Raw genomic sequence first — 22,175 nt, 5'->3', positions numbered from 1 at the left:
GAAAGGGTCAGGTAGGGTCATGCTGGCCATGGGGTTTTGGTGGTGAGCACCACCTTCTGCATGTGGTGCTCTCAGTCCCAGTGTGTCCTCTGGAGAGCCCCAAGATCAGGTTTTTCCCAGCTATTGAGCAACTCTGGGAGGAATCACTGTGTGAAACACAGTTTGCATCCCAATGACAGTTTTTGTTGCCTCCATGACCTCCCTGGCTCCTTTTCCCCTACCCTGAACTGCTGTGGCACAGGTTGACAAGGAGCTAGGGTATCTCCATCCAGAAGCAGACACATTTCTACAGTGAAGAGAAGCAGCTCCTCCTGTTCCTGCAGCTGCATGTCCCCAAAGTTTGTGTCAGCAGTTGCAGAGTATTTAAAATAATGAGGTTCTGCCTGGGAGTTATTCTGGAGGCTAAACCACCAGCTCATGGCCCTGGGCTGGATGTACAAGGTCAGATGCAGGGATGGCATAGCTGCAAATTCTATTTGAAAAAAGTATTGAAACACCTGGTGCTCAATTTGCTGAGATTTTTCCCTTTTTTGTCCAATGCTGCCAATTCTCTTCCCCTTCACAGTTTTTCCCATGTGCATTTTCTCTTTTTACATTTCGATCCCTGGGAGGGATGTAACACGTTCAACCCTGAGCTGGGGAGGGGTTCAGAAAGGCAGAGCCATAAAAGTGCAGGAAATGGCATCTTTCCCATCCCCAGGATGACAGCAGGAGCCATGCTGACACACAGGATCAGATCACCTAGCATTTGGTGATCTCTTTCCACTAAGCAACTCATTTTGAAGAGGGACTGTCCACAGTGGAAGGAACTCCAGAGGCTCCTTCAGGCCTGACGTAGCAGCAGAGGATGAAAGTAAAGTTCTCACTCCTGTCAATGCTCTTGTCACCCTCTGGGACACCTTGCACCAGCTCCTGCTACGGCCTGGGCTGTCCTCCCACACCCTTCATTCTCCTTGGAAAACATACACGTCACATTTGTTCAGACTCCAAACACATTTTTTTTAATCTGTCAGCACTGCAAGTTCACTCCAGCACCTAAAAACCACACTGTGTCCTGTCTGCTTCATCTATCATCGCTGCCCAGAAAGGTGGGAAGGCAGAGCCCAGCTGAAGTGGTTATTGATGTCATGTGAGCCCAGATGCAGCATCTGCTGCTGTGCCTGGTGAGCCTGAAAAAGACAAAACCTCGGTTATGTTGAACAAATGCCCTGATACAGTAAACAAATGTTTCTACAGCGCAGGACAAGCCCCAACTTGGAGAAAAGGGTCAAGGCTTATACAGGGGTTTTCATCCTCCAAGTTTCCCAAAGGGACCCTGTAATCAGCTTCTCCTCAGATGTCCTTCCCCACTCTCATGCCAGGTCTGTCAGCACACTCAGCCTCAGGGATGCTGCTGTAGGAGACTCACAGCCCTACCAGCCTCTGCCTTCTGCCAGAGCACACAGTTCTGGGCTTGGAGAGGACATCCGTGGGAAGCCTTGGCCTTGGAACCTGCGCTGCTCCCAGAGGATGCACTGAGTAGGTGACAGCTGGAGCCCCAGTTCATTATCAGGAGGAGAATGAGCACCAAGGACAGCGGCTCTAACTGTGCTCCGTCCTCAGACCTGTGACGCGGAGCAGCGACGGGAGGAGGGGAAGGCAAGTTCACCTCCATGCAGCCCTTCAGAGCTGTCTGCTGCATGGTCCTGGCAGTGGCTGCCTGAGAACGCCCTGGCAGCTCCTTGTCCTGGCGTGCCCAGCTCTGCCAGCAGTGCTCTCAAGCCTGACCTCTCCCTGCAGAGCTCCGTGGGATCTGTGTCTGCCTGGGGTCCCCCAGTCCTGCTCCTCCACACTTGGACAGAGATCTGTCTGAGGCAGATTTTGCAAACGCCTGCGTTTTCTCAGAAATGAGCTCCTGAACACCTTGGGATAACACCTTTCTCCACTTGCATCTGTTTTCCCTCTGATGTGGCCCAGAAGAAGAACAGTCTCCTTGGAGAGAGACACTCCTTGTCTTTGGCATTGCCTGAGGCAAGGAGTGACCAGCCCTTTTCACGGGGAAGAGGCAGGGAGAGAACTGCCTCCTGCCTTCCCCTGCTGCTCCAGCCTGCAGTCACACACACACACATCCCCCCCGTTGTGGGAGCAGGCAGCACAACCCCTGCAGAGGGGTTTTGGGACAGCATGGGGAGATTTGGACAGGCTGTGGATGTGCCCAGACTCATCCTTCTTAAAGCACTGCCATCCTAGCAAGGCTTGGGATCCTGAGCCAGGGCTGGAATTGTCTCCTTGTCTTCCAGAGCTAAATCCTGCAGTGAGGGCTGCACGATGAAACCCTCATTTGCTGTGGCAGCTTGGCCCCCCAGGCTCTGGGCTCATGAGGACTCTGTAAATAATAGGTTTTATTAGTTTGCTGGTTAAACTGAAATACCAGAAGGGATAAAAAGCATCTTGAATAAAACATCGCATCTCCTGTTTAAGTTTGGAATCCCATGACAGTAGACCTCAAAACAAATGTCTCTTCAAAGTGGAAAATAAGGGGCTGCTTCCTCCCAAAACACTGGTGCAGGACATTTTGTCCTCCTCAGCATGTGGGCTGAGGGTGGTTTTTCCTGGTCAAAATCAGTCACCATGAATTTGAAATGGGTTTCTCACCGGCTGAGCCTGTGCTGCTGATAAATAATGTGCTTGCTTGAAAAGCAGTGCTCTCTCTTGCCCTCCAGCACCATCAACACACTTCATTCTTACCCTTGGTCCAAGGAAAAGACCAGTACCAGTTACAAAAAGAAACCACTGTAGAGGAAGGAGAAGACCAGGGAGGGCAGCTGTTTGGATGGTCCTAGTGCATACCCCTGCCTGGAAGGTTTCCTCAAAACAGCATCGTAAGGGGACACTGTGATTCCCTAACACTGTTCAGACCATCTCCATCTCCTTGAGTACCAGTCCTCCCCAGACCTCTCAGTTCTCAGGTAGCTGCAGGGGTGGTCAAAAGAAATCAGTCCCATGAATTTCCCCACACACCACTTCACATCCTGCGTCTTGAGGGGGAGCTGAGAGCACATATATGAACCCCTGGATTTTCTGTGATCTGCTCATGACCAGAATCCTTGACAGCTACATCCTCCCTGCAGCTACTCTTGCACCTTTCCCAACTTCAGCTTCATCTGGATCCCTCAAGAACTTCTGGAGCAATCCAGTGGTTTGCTTTGAAGCTTAAAGAGCTTTTTCCACCTTCACTGTTGCTTTGATATTCATTATTTACTCTTTTGACATGTGCTTCCTGTACACTCTGCCATCCCAGAGCTGGCTTCTTTGCATGCAGTAAAGGGAACATAATCTGCAGTTGCTCCATCAGAGGGAAATGCCATCTCAGATCCTTGATGCCTGCAGCTGGCTCCTGTGGCTTTAGGGCCACTCAGATCTCATGCTTGAAGGCTGAAGGTGATCATGACAGGAATCAGCAAGGGAGAGAGCGTCGAATACCCACCCAGCTGTGCTGCTGTTATTGATCACTTGTACTCCTGGAGCACTCCCAGGCACCAAATTCCCATTTGTCATGGGTGCTGCCAGACCTCTGGGAGATGCAGGACCAGGCCCCTCTGGGGACCAGCTCCTGCATCTCAGCCTATAACCACATGACAACAGACAATTATTGGTACCTCATGTAAATCTGACAAAGTTTGTTCCGATCAGCTCTCACCCCAAACGGATGCTGGCAGTGAAAAGAAATGCCCGAGTGCAGCTGGGCAAACTGTGAAGGCAGAGAGAGACAGGCTGGAAGCCCACAGCCCACCCACGACCCCCCAGCTCCCACCCACGCACCCTCCCGGCTGTTTTTGAGGGACAGCAGCCCCAACAGGTGGGAAAGGACCCTCTCCCCGGCTGCATCTCCCTGGCAGCTCAGCACAGCAGGGCCTGACGCCTCGCGTATTTTAGCGATAATTACCCACTCTTTCTTTTTTTAGACAAACACCCCAACAGTTGTGCACGGAGGGGAAAAAAAAAAAAAAAAGACGAAAGAAAGCGAGTATTAAGAGAAATCAAACGCCTTGTTACGCAGAGGGGGAGCGAGCGCTCCTCGCACCAGCTGACGGTGCTCGCTCCCCGGCAGCGCGGCTCCGGCAGATGCGCGGGTGCCTCTCGGTGCTCCCCCCCGCCGGCGCCCAGCCCCGGGGGTGCGGGGGAGGCCGGCCCCTGCGCGGGGGGGTCGGACCCGCTCCGAGCCCCTCCCCGCCGCGGACCGGAGAAGAGATGCCCAACTTTCCGTTCGGTGCCCGGCGGCGCGGAGCGGGGCGCGGAGCGCGGGGCCGCGCGGGCGGCGGCGGGGCCGGAGCGCGGCGCATCGGGCAGCGGGGGGGCCCCGCGGCCGCCCCCGGCCCGGCCCCGCGCTGAGCCCCGCCGGGCGGGCGCACCGCCGCCGCCGCCGCCCCCGGGGCCGCCCCTCGCCTCGCCGAGATGCCCGGGACGGTGCTGCTGCTCTGCCTGGCCCTCGGGCCGGTCCTGCGCGCCAGGTGAGCCCCCCGCGCCCTCCCCTCGGCCGGGACGCCCCCTCCCCGCCTCGGTTTACCCGTCGGGGCAACGGGAGGGGAGGGGGCTGAGTCGCAGCACCTCTCCCCGTGTCCCCCCCCCAGGCTTCAACGGGGGTTTGGGCACCTCCGTGCCCCCAGCGGTTCCTTCCAGGCGGCCTCGAGGCAGGATCGGGTCCGGTCGCGACAGCACCTAATGCCTGCATGTCCTTTGCACTCCGGGCTCCCCTTGGCATGCCGGAATCGAGAGGGCATCCCGTTTTCCACCCCGCCATCACCTCGCTGGCTGAATCCTGCCGGGGGCTGAGCCCCTTCTGAGGGTGTCCAGAGCAGGACCAGAGGGAGCTCGGCACCTCCTGGGAGCTCCATCCGTCACCGGGACATTTCCACGTGGAGTCGGGCTGGGTGGGAAGGAGCTTGCGTCCCCTTCCCTGCGCTCCATCCCCTGGCACCCCGAAGCCCCCGCAGGGCTTGCAGCCTGGCAGGAGGAGGGGGCAGCGCGGGCTCCTGCCTTGCTCTACAGGTTGGCCGCGGGTCCCAGCTCTGGGTGCCGGCCGGGAGCCACCCCGATGCCCCCCGTGCGGTGGGCGAGGAGGCGAGCGGAGGTAGGGGCTGACAGGTGACACTTCTCTCCCAGGGCCAGCGGTTCGTAGCGCTATTCTGTAAACAGCGACGAAAGGGCCCACGCACAAGGGGTTTTCAAGTTTCTTTTTCCTTTTTTTTCTTTCATTTCTTTTCATTTTTTTACAATTTCTAGCCCTGCTGATGAGTTTAATGGCTAGATGGGGAAAGAACATGTTGTCAGCAGATTGTTACCCCCAGGGCTTGGGGGAAGAGGGATTTTACTGGCTGAAGCTAATTGGCAGAATAAGCCGCCTTAAAGCCGATCAAATCCCATTACAGATGCAGTCAGGGACCGGGAGCATGAATCCTGCTACTAATGGTCTGCTCTGCCAAGGCTTCCCGACCCTGGGTGCAGGCAGAAATTCCATCACTGCCACAGTCCTCCAGGGCCTGGCCTTCCCAGGGTCAGGGCAGCGAGAGCTGCCCCACAGCTCGTGCCCTGACACCCAGCCTCTCCTGTGCATGGACACAAAGCCTCCCAGCAGCGTGGTGGTGCTGGGGGGCATTTGAGGGCTGAGAGGGGGATGGATCCATGGTGGTCCCAGTTCCTGTGCCCTACAGTCCCTGCAGTGCATTGCCACGAGCCCTGCATTTTGAGAGGGTGAGTGGTAAGCTGCAGGATCACATGGAGGAGCAATTAAGTCCTGTATTCACGTACCCTTGAGCGGGAAGGTTCACCCCACAGCTGGCCCAGCTTCCCTTCTGCCCAGTCCCTCATGTCTGTCTCTTTCCTGGCCCCTGCTTTGCCAGGAGCAGTGGCTGTGAATGTTTCAGGGGGGGTTGGACATGGTGGAGTGGGAGAGGAATCCTGTGAGAGAAGGAGAAAAGGAGCAAGGATCTTGTTCTGCATTCAGTGCATTTTTCCTGTGTGCAGTTTGTGGAGGGTGAATCTCCTCTGCCCTACACGTTTTGGTAGGTGCTGGGGTGAGGAGTACAGTTCAGGTGCTGTGTGTGAGAGTTCTTCTTCTGGTAAAAGCAGCAAGATCCATCTCCAGGCACTGGAGCAGGCTGGATACTTTGTGCCAGGTGACTCAGCACTCCCCAGACAGTCCCCCCAGCAAAGAGACTAATTCAGTGTTTCTCAGGGCACTGCCTGGGCTGGGATCAAGGAACCCAACTTTGAACCCTGCAGGCAGGATCCCTGCACAGCATCACACCACAGGAAAGCGGGGCTTGGCAGATGGTTGAAACTGTGCAGACTTGACCATTGGGGTTTCATGGAATGTGCTGTAAAAGGAGAGGTACAAAGATGTGAAATTTTGGTAGGGGGCAGTTTAGTGAGCCCCCTGTCCTTTAATCCTCTGCCCACTTCTAATTCAGAGTAGTCTGCCTGAATGTCCCTGTGCCTACAACCCTAGGAGGCATTGGGATGGGTGACTAGAAGGACACATTAGCATGTGGTAATTAGAATTGACCACAGTGCTTTTCAACCAAGGGAAATGTTGTTCTTGCATTTTGCTGCTGTCTGTTCCTTGGGAGCAGGGGAGACTTTCAGCTGTGTTTGCAGAGGGGTTGGATACAGCTCCAGGATCTGCATCTTCCCTGGGAGGCTCCTGCCTCAGGGCTTGCAAATAGTAGTGGGTGTGCATCCTAGTCCAGCACCACCAGCTGTCCTACCAGGCAAGGAGCAGAAGTGTTTTCAAGGGCTCATGGCACATGTTGCTCTTCCCCTCCTCCTGCCTGACAAGGGAAACCTTGTCAGACAGCTCAGGCACTGGGGTAGGGAGCCAGCCACCAGCTCTTCAGGTGGCTTTGACCAAGACTGTGTTAGGAAACCTCAGCAAAAGAGGTGTCTGCTGGAGTAAAACAGGCTCAGGGAGGCAAGGCCGAGCACTGTCCTGCTGTAACACCACAGGTTGCCCAAGGAGGGTTGTCCAACCCCATCCATCTACGTGAGCACATCCAAGAGGACAACTCCCTGCCGTGCAAGCCTCCTGCTCTGGGCACCAGCAGGAGCTGCCACGGCCCCAGCTGCATCTGTCAGACCAGGGATTTCCTCGCAAGGTCCCCAGTTCTGCCCTGCTGTCACCCCCCCCAGCCCAGCTCCTGCCCACACTCTGGCTGTGTCCCATCCCCAGGGCCCCCACAGGAGGGCTGTGAGGAGGGCATTTTGACATTTTAATAAGCAGAGGTGAGGAAAGATGGCTTTGCCTTTCCTCCTGGCTGCACAGAGACATATAAGAACTGGCTGTCCCCTGTCACCAAGGCAGTCACTTTGTGCCTGGAGATGGAGCTGCCAGGCCAGCAAGTGTTCACAGCACGCTGGGGATCACTGCAGGTCTGCACTGTGACATTTCCATTAGCAGCTGGAAGGGGTGCACAAGCCATCTTAATACCTCTCCTCTCCAACAGATCTTGGACTCTTCTCATCTCAATTTAAAGTGGGGCCACCAGGAAGAAAGACTAGGGAGGAGGTAGGGGCAGGAGAGTCACACTCTTGACCGGCAAGGGCTGGTGTGTGCCTATGTGTGCAAAGACAGCAAAAGCATATTTTCTCCAGAAAAAGCTGGCTTGCTTATGCTAAGATGGTTTAGTATGGTTTAGTCGACCAGAATTAGCTGCATTAGCAAAAAGCATATTTTTGGTAGTGTCACTGCATCTGTAATAGAGATATGGCTCCCTGGAATAGCTAGCCCAAGCCTTAGGATGTTAATCAGTGACACTAAATGGGGGGAAGCCAGAAAGCTGAGGGCAGAGTAAGCAGCCTGGGCTTGTTCAGCCTCAAAAAGGGTGTTTTGGACTCTACTTTAGCCTTAAGTCTTGGAGGAGCTGCATTTTTGGCAGAGCAGTGGGACACGCAGTGTTCGGTGCCAGCAGGTGACTGGGCTGACTTCAAGTGGGGTCAAGGGACCAGTGACACAAGGTTTTGGTGTGGCTGTTCCCACTTTGCCAGGGGCAGCCTCCATCACCCAAAACACTGGCAGCAAGGGAGAGCAGTCAGCATTGCTTTCCCCTGCCCTGAGCCACGCTGTGGGCTCGTCTCCCTCTTTGCTTCCCGCAGGAGCGGGGCCAGCCGCACACTCCAGCTCCGCGCAGCTTTTGGGTGATCGCAGCGTGGTCCCCTGTTCCTCCTGCAACCGCTGGAGACTCGGAACTCGTCTGCTCGGCTGCGTTTTGGAGGAAGCGCTCCAGAGAGAGAGAGCGAGCCAGGCGAGCCCTCGCTGCCGCTGCTCGGATGGGGAAGCGCATCCTGACAGCGTTGCTTAACACTCCTTAAGCATCGTTAGAAAGTGCAGCGCAATCAGACAGGAAACAAGGAGCTGATGTACCAACACCTAATGTGCGGCGGCAGGCAGCCAGCTGCGCGCAGCCCAGCCCTCGTCGGGGGACGCATCCCGGCGCCTGCAAGCTGGGGAGATGCAAAGACTTTTAAAGTGATTGTGAAAGCACGTTTCATCTGGGGTTTTAAAAGAGGAGCATCTGATAAATTGGCGGCAACATGTCAATTTGATGCTTCCCCCCCCCTCCAAGTGCCTTTGCCAGGCTGTGCCTCCCCAGGCGCTGGAGGGAGATGTGTATCCGAGATGTGCATCCGCGGTGCCTCATCGCACCTCGGAGCTGCGAGGCTCCAGCTGGGAAGTGTCAACACAGTGGCAGCTCCCGCTGCGAGAGCCTTTCTGGCGCTGGAGCAGGTGACACGCTGGCATGGCAGACGTCGAGGGGGGTGTGCCGGGCGTGGGATCGCTCGGCATCCTCTCCCACATATGGCTGTGTCATTCCGGAGACAATCTTGTGAATGAGCTGCCCAGAGCAGCGGCAGGTGGTTAGAATTTCCCGGGTGACCATGTGGACCTAATCTAATTAGACGGTTAGGAAAACTCCTTTAGGAAAAGGGAGGAGTGAGAAAGGTTTAGAGAGGGCAGATTTGAAAGGCAGTGAGAGAAGCTCTTGCTAAGTGGATCATGTCCAAAGGAGGATACAAGCTTTCCTTGCCTGGCTTGGAACTGGAAGATGGGGAAGATGGAACATCTTTAAATGGGAGCTCACGCCAAAGGCTGAGGAGGAAGGGTTGGTGAGTGCAGGCAATGGGTTGTGGCAGGTCTTGGCCTGGAGGCAGAGGAGTTTGCATAAGGCTTTAATTTCTGAGGATCTGTGCAGGGCAGATGGCTGGGTTCCTGGCATGCCAGATATACATGCTGCCTGCTTGGTAGTTTTAGGACCTCCTTTTCCTTGAAATGCTTTTATTGTCAATGCCTTGCTCCCCAAAAACACTGTTTTGTCACTGTCTTCTTCCTCAGAGGAAGCCTGCTTCAGGTGTCAGCAGCAGGCAGAGCAGCTCAGGTATTCAGGGTTAACAGGCAGCTCCAGGAGTAGGAGCTGCTGGCAGCAGAAAAGGGCCAGGAATGGGATGAGCAGGAAGGCAGGGAAGAACAGAGACTGGCTCCCACACCTTGGGGCTGAGCAGTGTGTCTCCAAAGAAAGTTGAGGAAGATGTGGAGCACCCCATGCCTGCTAGTCTTTACCACTGGTGATAAGGCCCCTGCATGTCTGGGGACCTTGAAGTCAGCAAAGGTACCAGGTGAGTTGTGTCTTAGCAGTGTGGCCGAGAGGAGATCCCTGAGCTCCTTATGCCTTTTAGCTGCCCTGCATCCTTCCCCCTTAGTATCTCTGAAACACAGCTGTGCCCCTGCTCCCACAGAGCACCAGGAAGCTGCCACAGCCATGTCTCTGTCCCTTTGTATCTCCACTCCAGGTGTGAGAGCACAGAGGAATACGATTACGATTACCTCAGCATCAATAAAACCTGGGTCCTCACCCCCAAGGCACAGGAGACTGATGCCACACAGATCCTCAACTCGCTGCTGAAGAACTATGACAACAAGCTGAGGCCCGACATTGGCAGTAAGTGTCCCCTGAGGTTCCCTGTGGCCAGGGGTGGTGACCTGGCCCGGCTGTGTCTTGTGTTTCCTGTACTTTTGTGACTGCCATAGCTGTGATTTTCGGGGCGATAGAGCCGTGCTGGTCCCAGATGCTCCCCTTGTCCTCAGCCCTCTGCAAATGATCCTGGCCCCAGCTCACTCAGCCCTATTTTATTCTCTTTGCAGTCAAGCCCACGTTCATTGATGTGGATATATATGTGAACAGCATCGGGCCGGTGTCTGTCATCCAGATGGTGAGTGCTTGCGTCGCTGCAGGGTCGTGGTGTCACCACAGCTGAGTGTGGCAGGGAGCTGGCCCAGCCCTGCTGGTTGTATTGTGCTGGTCAGATGTGGTGTGAAGGTGCTGTTGTCATGAGAAGAGGTTTCCCCTCCCTTGGGAAGAGGTGTTGTGACCCGCCGGTGGTTAGGAGCAAAGTCCTCGAGGGCCCTCGGTGAGCTCAGCAACCTTATACCATGCCCGTGAGTTCCAGAAGAAGGATGATGATGCTCTTTGATCTTCCCTGGCAGTGTGTTGACAGACACCTCTGCCTGCTGGCTTTGCCATCTGCTCTCTGGGAAGTGTGTGGGCACCAGGATACTCGGGGCAAGTTGTGCCACCCTGGTTCAGCCAGGGCAGTGGTGACAGAAGAAGGGGCGGTGTGCTTCCAGGAGGACTGAGATAGGTACCTGGAGATGATTTCCATGGCAGTGGTCTGGTGGTGTGAAACTTGGGTGCCCAGGCCTGGCATGTGATGCTGGGGAAGGAGAAAGCAGAGTGCCTCAGGTCCAGTGTCTTCTCTTTGTAATGGAGCACCTTAGAGTGATGCCACCACAACTGTGACAATTTCTCCTCATGGCTCAGGACCCAGCTTTACTGGGAGCTGTGGAAACACTTACCAGAGACAGTCTTTGATCTGGAGAGCCTTCAGGCCATGCACTGGAGATCAACTGTTGATTATTTATTTTTCACAGGAAACTTACATTATTATTGTTGTTGTTGTTATTATTATTATTATTATTATTTTCCCTGAGCGGTTGGGTTTTTTCTCTTTTTCAACAAGGAAAAAAACTGATTGTTGTCAGGTTTTGAAAGACTTCTTTGGTCCACTGGGCAGTGGGGTGGAAAGGACAAAGGAGAGGTACAGCCAGGACAATTAGGCTTTTCTTGTCCCTCTCAATGCAAAACAAAGCAGGAACAAAACCAGCCCCCTTAAACTGAAAAAAAAAAAAAGTTCCCAAGATGAGCATGTTATTTTTAGTTTCCGAAGTACAAAATTTCCACTGAACAAACCCCTCTGGGGATGGAGGAATGGCACTGTAGCTGTAGCACTTCTACTCCAAAGAGCATTTTGAAGCGGCTGCTCACGAGCCACCAGATGGGCACCTGGCTGGGCGCTCGCTCACACGCCGAGGGCACCATCAGGAGGCCCGGCAGGGGCGGCCTCAAGGCTGGAAATTTCCTTGCTTTGTGCCAGTGTGCCCGGTCTCCAGGAGAAGAACCACACCCCGAGCCGTGTGGATGTCATCCCTGGCTGCCAGCAGGTCCCACGAGCTCCTCCATCCCACGTGGGTGCGTGGACATGAAGCCGCGGTGAAGCGAGAGCAGCAGTGCAGGGGCAGGGTGTACTCACCTGCCTGCGGGGAGAGCATAAGAGTCATGTTATAGGTGGCTGTTCTACCTGCTTTGCACTGCCCAAGGATATGCCAAGAAAACCAGGGAAAACCTCAGTGCACATCCCCCTCATTTCCTTCTCTTTCCCCCTCATCTTTACCCCTTTCCATCCCTGCTGGAAGCTCCGCTCTGCTCTCCTCGCTGTCACAGGAATGCTGCATAGCCACACAGGTGGTAGCAGTAGAGAGTGGCTTATAAAATCCAGTCTGCATCCAGAGTGTATTTTTCCTTCTAAACAGGGACACCAGGCACTGCTGCTAGGCTGGTTTCCTAAGAAACACAGCTTATGCCATGGTGATGGGTATGTGAGAACGTACGTCCATCCATCCCAATCTTTCAGTATTTTGGATCCACTGGGCTAATACCAACCATATATGGCTTCAGGTACAGGAGCTTCAGGCTGGCATCAAACATGATAGACTGTCTTTGCTGGGGACATGTCACTCCCACTTTGCCCCTTTTGACACAGCTTCTCTCAGCCTGAGAAGCTCTGCTTTCTCCCAGCTGTCAGGCCCATCCCATGTGCCTCATCCTGCCTTTTTCCCATAAGCAACCTGAGGAAATGCACATTTCCAAGGGAAGGGAATCAGAATTTGTCTCAGAGCTAGATCTCTCTTGAGCCCATGGTGACATTTCTCTCTACCACAGATACAGAGGCTTGTGTAGGCTGGGAGGTCCACTGGAGGGGAAATGTCCCACTGATCTCTTTTAGGTGCATTGCAATGACTGTGTCTTGAGTAAATATTCCTCTCTCATGTAGACAGGCTGTGTAGAAGACAAAAAGTTCTGCTTTTAGGAAATACAACAGCATTGCTGTGGCTATTAGCTTGGACCAGCGTGGTCTGTGCATATGAAGCTGAAGGCTCTAGGATGGCCTGACACGCTGGTGGAATAGAAGGCTCCAGCTTCAGCAACATAGTTTGAACACTGGTCTCCAGTGATCTTCTGCTCACACCTCAAAGGGTTAATGACTTACTGCTGTCTTCATCCTGGTGAGGCTCTGTCAGGGCTTGGAAGCTGGCCCTGCGTCGCCGCTGCTCAACCTCCAAATGATAAATCACGTCAGGATACAAAACTGATTCCGGTCCTTAAAAATGAATAGGTGATTTGAAAATGCCCTGTGCTGGGTGTGAATTCTGCATCTCCCTCATCAATCATTTGTCATAAATAACATTAACATTCAGGAGTCAGCAGAAGGTGGGCAGGTTTGGAGCGGGAAGAAATGTAAAGTGATTTCCTGGTATCTTTTGTAGACGAGAGCGGCAGTCTTGTTTCTCATTTAGGTAGCTGAGCAAATTTTACATTCTCTCCTCCCTGGGGAAAAGACCCTCTGTGTTCTGCCAGCCAAAATGTGGCAGTAACCAGAAAGAGAGCTAGGAGATGGTTAAATGATAAGAAGTGGGGCAGGGCTTGGTTGAAAGAGAATGGGCTGAGGGGGAGAGGTGGGACCATCAGGTCCCACAGCTGTTTATTCCAGTCGATGCATGGACTGGGATTTCCTCCCCAGCCCCGTGAACCTGTCTTTGGGTGGGACTGGGACACGTGGCAGCTCTCAGGGTGGTGGGAAGCTGTGTTTACACCACCAGGGAAAGGATGCACTCGGCCACGAGCCCTTCCAGAGCTGCCAGCTGCCGCTGAGTGCCGGCCAGCAGCCCCTCGAGCCAAATGAGTTATCACCCACAGAGCTGCAGCTTTCCAAGCTGTGTCATGGACCTGGATGCCCAATTAGATTCCCATTAACATGGACAGTGTTTAGGTGTCCTTGGCTTATCACTAAGCTGAGCCTGGTGCAAAGCCCCACCTTGGTTCTCTGAGCATGTTTGTGGGAAGAGGTGCCAGGGAGGGCTGTGGCAACATGGACTGAAGGAGGAGACTTTGGGTTCAGATTTTTCGCTGACTGGTTGTTTGCTGGAGGGATTTGCTCCTGGTTTTGTTTTGTAATGGCTTTATTGCTATAGATTATAGCTTTAACTGGTGTCAAGGGCACCTAGAGCTCTGGATCACCTTCCTTTAGGGATGCTTAACTCTCAGGAAATGATGCTGTAGTAGTAAAGCAGGTGCCAACTATTGGGGCCGAGTGTCTTTCAGTCCTCAGGATGCCCGTGAAGTGTCCATGAGAGCCAGCATGGGGGAGGAAGTGCTTCTGTTCTGGGGTTGGGGATGGAGCAAGTCCAACCCAGAGCTTCTCAGATTCCTCCCAGAGGTCAGAGCTCAATGTCCTTTTCTTCCTTTTTTGCCCAAAACCAAGCGTGAGGCTCGAGGAGCTGGACACTGAGAACACAGCCCAAACACAATGGTAGCCTCCTGGCCAAAGTGAGTGGGGGCATGCCACTCATCCAGGGACCTGCCGTGGTTACCTGCTTCAGGCATCTGGGACCAGAGGCAGTGCAGCAAGGGCTAGTTTAGATGCTGGAGATTCCTCTCTTTGGTACGTGTGAGGAGATGCTCTTGTGTGCCAAATTCTGTAGCAAAACATGATGACAGCTCGTCTGCTGGGGTTGTACACCACCTCAATCTCATTACTTAATGATAATAAAGATGGAAAGAGCAAAATTGGCCTCCATTATTCACCAGGGTCGGGATTCTGCTGCCTCTGAAGTGCCTGTGATTTACAGGGGTAGGGCTGAGCTCCTGTCTCAATTATTACAGCAAATTATTTTCTTATCTCTGCCTATGAGCGGGGGGCTGGAACCTGAAGAGGGTGATATGTCCAAACACAAGTGTTGACTATTTCCCCCTTACCTCTTTAGGAAGGAGATGCTTCTCACTATTAAATTCCTAGTGCTGTGCCTGGCTACATTAGTTACCATGCAACACACTAATGAAATTGAGGATGAAGAACATATTTTCCCCACATCTGGAGTACTGCAGGAGTGATTTAATAGATTTGCATGTATGGTGCATTTGTGAACACACTGTGAAAAAGGGGGAGGGAGGGAAGAGGGAAATGTTTATTTGTTATCAGCTGATGAATAATTAATTTACAAACATTGTCTTGTTAAATATAAATTAAATCCTCATTTGACACACTTTATAATTTAGAAGTATAAGCCCCAGCATGAATGAAGAGAACTCCCCACTGACTGCTTTCATGTAAATCCCGAGGAGGCAGGGAGGGAGGTTTGGCTGTCAAAGTTAAGGCTGGCAAGGAGCAGTGGTTAGGAAGGGGGCTGATGTGCCAAAGCCCCCCTGGGGGCCTGGGGCACTTTGTCTGTGCTCATGGGGAGCCTCAGTGGGGCAGAGAGGCCGTGGCTGTCTGCACATCCCTCTTCCAGGGGTTGCTTCTCCCCACTCAGAGCTGTGGGTGGCCAAGCTGCTGAGTGGTGGCTCTTGGAGTGAAACCCCCTTTGATGCCACATTATCAGGGTGTGCAGTGAGGCAGCAGCTGCTTGTGAACAGCTGAGCTACCCCAGCAGCAGGGGCAGAGAGCCCCAAGAGAGGAGCTGGGCAGGCAGGGCTGAGCCACCCTTGCAGAGAGCCCTGAGCCAGCTGGAGGCATCGGAAGCTGAAGCCACATCCCGAGGAGTGGAGGCTGTGCTTTGTTGGAAGGCAGTCAGTGTGAGAGCTGCAGGGTTACAGCCCTGGTGTCCCACTGCAAGGCTTGGGTTAATATCTTGGTTTCTCCTTTATAGACGGGGAAACCAAGACCGGTAATAATTGTCTGGCTCTGAGGAACACTTAAGTCTTGATTATACTTAGCTTTGGCTGCTTTGGAATAAGTAGGAAGGAAATGAATTGAAAATGGCACACTGCTTAAAATGCTTGACTATGTTCCTCTGGAGCACAAGATAAGCCTATAGGTAAAGCAAATTTGCTACCTCCCCCCTTCTTCCCTGATAATAATAGACTCCAGCGGTTGCACAGCACTTCTCAACTGAAAGGACTTAAAAATGCTTCACAAATCATCTGTCTAGGAGGCAATAGCCCAGATGCACCCACTTCTAGGGTAGATTGCAGTGCCTGAAGCAGGCTGCAATGCTCTGCCAAGGATAGTGTGCTCTCCTTGGCCTGCCCTGTGTGCAGTGAGAGTTGGGCATCAGCATAAATCTGGTGAGGTTTCACAGGACACACTCATGTAATGAGCTAAGTCGGGTTTTGGTCCCCGATAAAGATGTGTATCATAGAAATTTAAAGTGCTGGGAAATGGGTATTGCTCACTGAGGGCCCCAGTGCTTTTTCAGGCTGTTATTTTCCGTGCCTGAGTGATGGCTCAGTGCCGCAGGAGCTGGTGGTGCATTTATAACGTCTTCACAAATACTCATGTGCTTGGAGAGTTCTCACAGCACATTCCTTGATGTTCAGGAATGGTCACCTGAGCCCATTCCTGTTCGTCCAAGTGCTGGGGAGGGACTGTTCATCACGTGTTTGCACAGCAGTGAGGTCAGGAACACAGGGAAGGGCAGAGGCTGTCCTGTAACCAATACTTGTCAGTACCTTACCAAAAAAACCCCATGAGGCTACTGAGGAATCACACCAACCACGTGTGACTTGTGGGGCAAATCATGGACTGCAACAAAAAGTCTAATGAAATAAATAAGTTACTCCCATCCTGAACCCAAGAGCTTCCAGAAGGGTCAAAGTTTGCTTCCAAAACGGAAAAGGGCTGATTTATTCACTATGAATAATTCAACCAGCTCCTTTTACTATCCAGAACATACAGTAATCCCCTCCAGATATTTTCTGTGTGACATCCACGTCGGTATTTTATTTGCAGGCTGTGCGGAAAACACGAGGAGTCAGATATCAGGGAAAAGCTGGGGGTTTGCCTCGAAAACTCGGAGCTAAATAAAATATGAAAATCCGGACAGCGGCCTCCTGGGGGCAGAGAATGTGCTTTTTCCTCAGAGACATTTCTGGAGAGCAAAGCCCCAAAGTTAATTAACAACCGTGCTCGGAGGCGGAATGTGGCTGCACTGAAGGGTTTTTTAACTGCAGCTTCACTCCTGGCACTCAGGTGCTTCCCACAGCCACAGCTCGGGCAGCCTCTGGCCCTCGGGCAACTCAGGATAAATCAACATTCGTAAAGAAGTAAGCAGCTCTTGTAAATTCCTTCACAGATCTGATTTCCGGCCTTCTGCTGGCAGGAATGGCTCAATCCCTCATTCATTTTGTGCCAGCCTTTGGAAAAAACTCAGATTTCTTCAGCTGGGCTGAATGCAGAGGGTGTTTTGTTCGCCCTGAACTACTGCAGGCAGCCTGGAAAGAGTGCTTACTGTGGGTGCTTCCCAGGGTCAGATGTGCTCACTGTACCTGACCTGAGAGCATTGCAACCTGTAATTCCCCACCCTTATCCCCAGAAAACCTTCCTAACACAGTTTGGGACTGCAGCAGCTGCATCTGGTCTCCCTTTCCAGAGATGTCTGCCAGCAATTGGGCTTCTTGTGTGTTAATAGCCCATGATGATCGTTTTCCAGTAACCAGGGAACTCTCCTTACTGGGCCCCTGACCAGGCTGAAGGGATGTCCTGGGGCACCCTGGCAGCTATCAGCTTGCTCACAGGTTGGCAGGGTACTACAAGGGGCTTTGCTGTGATCCACAGGCTGCAGTTGCTGAATGGTGGGAATGCAGCCTTGCCCATGGCACTGGTGGGGATGTGCCTGGGAGATGTGGGCTTGGAGCTGCTGGAGCTGCATTTCACAAAGTGAAGCGTGGCTGCAGCTGGTTCCACCACAACCACAGAATTCACGGAATGAACCGGGTTGGAAACGACCTCTGAGATCATCGAGTCCAATCTTTGCCCCAACCCCACCTTGTCACCCAGACAAGGGTGACACTTGTCACTGATGCCACGTCCAGGCTCTGCTTAAACACCTCCAGGGATGGTGACTTCATCCCCTCCCTGGGCAGCCCATTCCAATGTCTCATCACTCTCTCTGTAAAGAACTTCTTCCCGATGTCCAGCCTAAACTTAACTCATTGGAAGGGAGTTATGGTGGATAAGGAGAATGAGCTTGGCTGGTTCTGCTTGGGTTTCACCCAAAATTTTGGAGGATGGTGGAGCTGGGCACAGGGGCACTGAATCTTCACCCCCACCACCCCCCTGCTATTGGAGCTGCTCTGCAGATCCCCAGTGGTCCTGCTTCTCCACAGGGAGGTGTGTGCTCCTGGACAGGCCAGGAACCATGTGTGTGATGCAGTTACTGGTCTGTGCTCTGAACCTCATTAAATTGATTCTTCCAAGTCAAAGGGAAAGCACCGTTGTGTCAAATTTGAAAGATATAGACTCTGAGCTGTACCAATAGTTGTCACTCAGTGGGCTGAATTATTTTTAAGGCAGAGCTGATTTATGTGAACTGAAGGCTTTGGATGTCTCTGCAGGAGAGGGCGGGATATTTCAGGTGTGTGAGAACCAAATCAAAGAGCTGGTCAGAGGCCATGGTTTCTGGTCTAGGGTGAACAGCCAGCACTGAAGGGGAGGAGGCCTCATTCTCCCCTCCCTCTTGGGAAAAAGAGCCAAAATTCTTCAGCATTTCTGAGGAAAAATGGGTTTAGGGACGATCAAAACATTTATATTTAATATCGCCAGATTGTTTTGATTTGCTTTTCATATGGTGATAAATTCTGTCCTGTGAGTAAAGCATGAAAATGAGTATTTGAAAATAAACGTCAAAGTGAAGTACATCAAATAGATAAGGGCAAAACAAAATACTTTGTTAGCTTACTGAAGAAAAAGAAGTTTCTGAATGAAATTTTAAGGTAGAGGTAATTCATTTTAGGTGTTGACTAGTTTAATTTATTTTCAACAAAACTTCATTTTTTCCGGTAGAAATCAATTCTGTTTATTTCCTTCATCCCCAGATGAAGCTGTCCTACCCTTTCCCCTAAAAGGCTGATGTGGAATCTGCATGCTATAAATGTGTTACAAAATGGAGACCATTTCTCAGAATTCAGTGGCTGTGGGTGACCCCAGTCAATATGCTTCACAGACCTCTTCATGCCTCAGTGCTAAAGGCTGAATATTCAGACTATTGCATCCCATCTCTGTGCACAGGAAGGATTTAATTGCCCATGATACAAATTGCAAGTGAGCAGCAGTGGAGCAGTGATACTGCCAGCCCGAGCCTTCCTGTGGCTTTGCTTCTCCTCCCTGCAACCCCTCACATCTCCTGTGTGCCTCCAGGCTGTTCCTTGGTGCCTCTGTGTCTCCAGCCTCCTGTCTTTTGTAGGAGATATGGTCTTATCTTACAGTCAGCACTGAGTGGGCAGGTGGATTCTGCAGCCATTTCCCACCAACTCCCAAAGCAGCAGCTCCTCAAAGCCCCAGAGGAATCACGCTGACTGTAGGGGGCACTGGAGGTGGGGGAATTTGTGGGTTTGGTCTCTGACCTGCCAGGAATGGCTCTAACCCTCTGTTCAACAGGAGAATTGCCAGCGGTGACAATGGCTCCTCCCAGGCAGAGGCACAGGGGATGTGTGAACCAAAACACATCAGGAGTGTGGGTGATGGAACACCTTGTCTCCATGTGGCTGGGGAATACGGGAGGTGAGAGCAGGGACTCTGCAAATGTTGGAAACCTTGTTTCTGACAGTCCCCCTGGATCTGCTTCTCTCTCCCTCCAGCCTTGCCAGTGTACCTGTGACACCTCCCACACCTCACTTGTGGCCCTTTGTCATTCTCCTCACACAGACACCCAAAGCCACCTTAGCAGTAGAAAGAGGACAAGGAGAGGATGTGAAGCAGCAGGGTAGAGAAGTGGGAAAAACTTGTGGGAGTTAGGTTCGTTGTTCCTACAGCCACAGGGGGGAAGGAAGGTGAAGTCAGGATGATAACTGGCTGATCTTCTCTTCGTTTTGTCCTTGAAAAGAAAAGCTGAAGGCAGAGAAACCTGTGATATACTCAAGACAACCATTTCCTTTCATGATCTGGCAGTGTCAGACTGACAGACCTGCCCAGAGCTTGCAGCCTTAGTTTGTCAGAGGAATCTGCACCTTGTGAGAAGGGGCAATGAACTCCAGTTCTCCCCAACACAAAAAAGGGCCACAGTGGTGACATGGCTTGGAGCAGATTGCCAGAGGGATTGGCAGAGTAAATCTCACCAGGAGGTGTGGGAAGGAAGGGTCTCTGCAGAGAAGGAAGGGGATGGAAGGAGCTCTGGGAATGGGGATGTCAGTTTGCATTTCAGGGGGGGAGTGAGCCTTTGTGTGGAGCCAAGCTCCCTTCCCGGTGCTCGTGGCTCTGGGAGCAGCTTCCTGTGGAACTGGCTGCAAGCTTCAGTCCAGCTCTGCAGCAGTGAGGCCAAGGACTGCTTAGATGCTGCTCCTCTCTCACTGGATCAGCAAGAGGGGGAGATGAAAATACCTCAGTGTTGCTGCAATGGCAAAAAGCCAAATGCAAGTCCAAGTGCTGGGATTTGGTAAGGAACAGCAGAGGATGTGCTGCCCAGATCCTGGGAACTCTGGGCTAAGCTTAAGAGCCAAAAGTGTTTGGTTTCTTTCTATGTTTGATTCTGGGAGACACAAACTCTGTCAGTGTATTCCTTATACCACTGCATAGAAAACTGAGCCTTCATCTCTTTCATCACTCCCAGAAATGTCCTGAAGTCATCCAGGGGAGCTGAGGAAGGTAGAGTGGTTGTGTTTTAAAGGAGGCATCCACCGCAGGCAGAGTCTCTACAAAACTGTTGGGAGCTGGAAAAAAAAACACTGGGAAAAAAACCACTCTCATTTCTGAGGAGAGTCTTTTGCAGCCAGCAGGTGCCATGGGAATTGAGCAACCCACGGGAGCAGAGTTTGGCAGGTCCTGCTTGTCCAGTGGCTGGACAAGCAAATGACCTCCACACTTGGCCTGAGGCGTGGATGTCTGCCTGGACAGGAGAATCAGCTGGCCTGGTAACTCTTCTGTAACTGCACTCCAGCTTGTTTTACCCTTTGAATACCCAGCAGGGGAGGCAGAAAGAAATTGTTCTTTCCCTGTAAACTGGTTAGTTTTCTTCCAGCTGCTTTCCTTAGCCCGGTGCTCCCTTGAAATCTCGTCAGGGCTGGGTTTTGATTTTGTGGTGGCTTGAAAAGAAGAACTCCGAAAGGAAAAACAAAATGAAGCTGGGAGAAGGAGCTACATCAAGGAAGTGGCAGGGCAGGAAGAGAGAGCTGGCAAGAACAGCAAGGAGGCATGAGAGACAACATGAAACAGGTTTCCTTGAAAGAGTCGGTGGAGCAGAGTACACTGTTCCCATCTCCTCCTTCATCTGGGGCCAAGGGAGAACAGGGTCAGGAATGAGGATCTCTGCAGAGGGGACAAACCCCTCCCCTTTTGTGAATGCAGAACTTTCTCTTATTTTGAGGATGAGGATTAGAAAGGGATTTGTACAGGCAAACAGTGTTTTTCCTTCCGGCCAGCACAGGCATCTCCATACAATGGATGACATCCCAGGGACTTGCCTGCACTGCACTTTCTCAGACCTGTTTTTGTGGGAGGAGGACAGAGTAGCATCAGGGTTTGGGAGGAGAGCCTCTCTCTTAGGTACCACCTCCACCCTAGGGAAGAGGCAGTGAGGCTGCAGTGTCCAGCTCCAGAATTAAGCAGGATCCTGCAGGCAGCCTCATGGGAATAGAGCAACCTGGGACAGTGAGTTTGTAAGGACAGAGAGACAGGCCAAGGAGTACGTCCAAGCTGGAGGAACAGAAGATGTTTCCAGGCAAAAGTAGGCTCTGTGGAGACAAGCTGACCATCCCAGACAGCCCAGGAGTGTTTGGGACTGGACACCTTGGGAAATCCATGGGACCTTCTACCTTCCTTTGCCTGGTCCAGGGGAGCAGCAGCAGCTGCTTTCCCAGTCTAATACTGCCCATCCCAGTGTTTCATTTTAATCACAGTGGGTGGCATGGGAATGGGAAGTGCAATTAAAGGAATTCCAGCTTCTCATCTGCATCTTGTCAAGCCATCCTGGAGGAGCGATCTTGGGGAGTTAATTGTATGCAGTGAGAAGGTTTGTCTTCCAGCCCTTTCACAGGAAATTTCTCTTTGTCTTGTCAAACACCCCATGAGCCTAAAGGACAAACAAACAAGAGCACCTGTCCAAAGTGCTAAGCATTCTCTTCCAGTTATCCTATGTGCTTTTGTCCTCACATCTTCTCTTCCCCCATCTCCTTCCTTCTTCCTTCTGTCCCAACCATTTAAGCATTTAGCAGCGAGGTGTGACGTGCAAACAGGACTTTGGACAAGTGTGGCTTTGCTCTGCAAGCACCCCAGGCTTTTTCTGGAGATCGTGGTAATTGGGCTGCATCTTTGCTTGCATTAGAAGGTGCTTACACGTGGCTTTGCACCCATGTCCTCTCCTGAGAGTGGACAAAAAAACTCAGGCTAAATGGAGGTTCCTTCCCCGTGGTGCCTTTCATAATACTTCATTCAAGTGTTCGGTACCTTCCCCTTTAATTAATTCTGCCCCATCATCATATAGCATCCCGTGTCCACATGTCTGCCTTTTCAGTAATAACCTCATCAAGGACAGTGCAGACAGACTGTGCCTCTATAAACCAGAGTCTGGCTGATGTCATGTCTCGACTCAAGGACTTTCC

The 22,175-nt window shown here is 52.3% G+C and overlaps 1 protein-coding gene across 1 annotated transcript in view; it reads left to right on the top strand.

Moving 5' to 3' along the window:
- The first annotated feature begins 4,410 nt into the window (after nucleotides 1–4,410).
- Nucleotides 4,411–22,175, top strand: part of LOC116793975 (gamma-aminobutyric acid receptor subunit gamma-4) — a 35,661-nt gene continuing 17,896 nt past the window's right edge. The window contains exons 1-3 of the mRNA XM_032702243.1: nucleotides 4,411–4,490; nucleotides 9,823–9,971; nucleotides 10,175–10,242. Coding sequence (XP_032558134.1) covers nucleotides 4,435–4,490; nucleotides 9,823–9,971; nucleotides 10,175–10,242 — 273 coding nt within the window. The 5' untranslated portion in view covers nucleotides 4,411–4,434. The remainder of the gene's footprint in view (nucleotides 4,491–9,822; nucleotides 9,972–10,174; nucleotides 10,243–22,175) is intronic.

This window comes from Chiroxiphia lanceolata, chromosome 14 (genome assembly GCF_009829145.1).
Source record: "Chiroxiphia lanceolata isolate bChiLan1 chromosome 14, bChiLan1.pri, whole genome shotgun sequence".
In the NCBI taxonomy this organism is placed as follows: Eukaryota; Metazoa; Chordata; class Aves; order Passeriformes; family Pipridae; genus Chiroxiphia; species Chiroxiphia lanceolata.
This window is presented reverse-complemented; position numbering and strand designations above follow the sequence as displayed.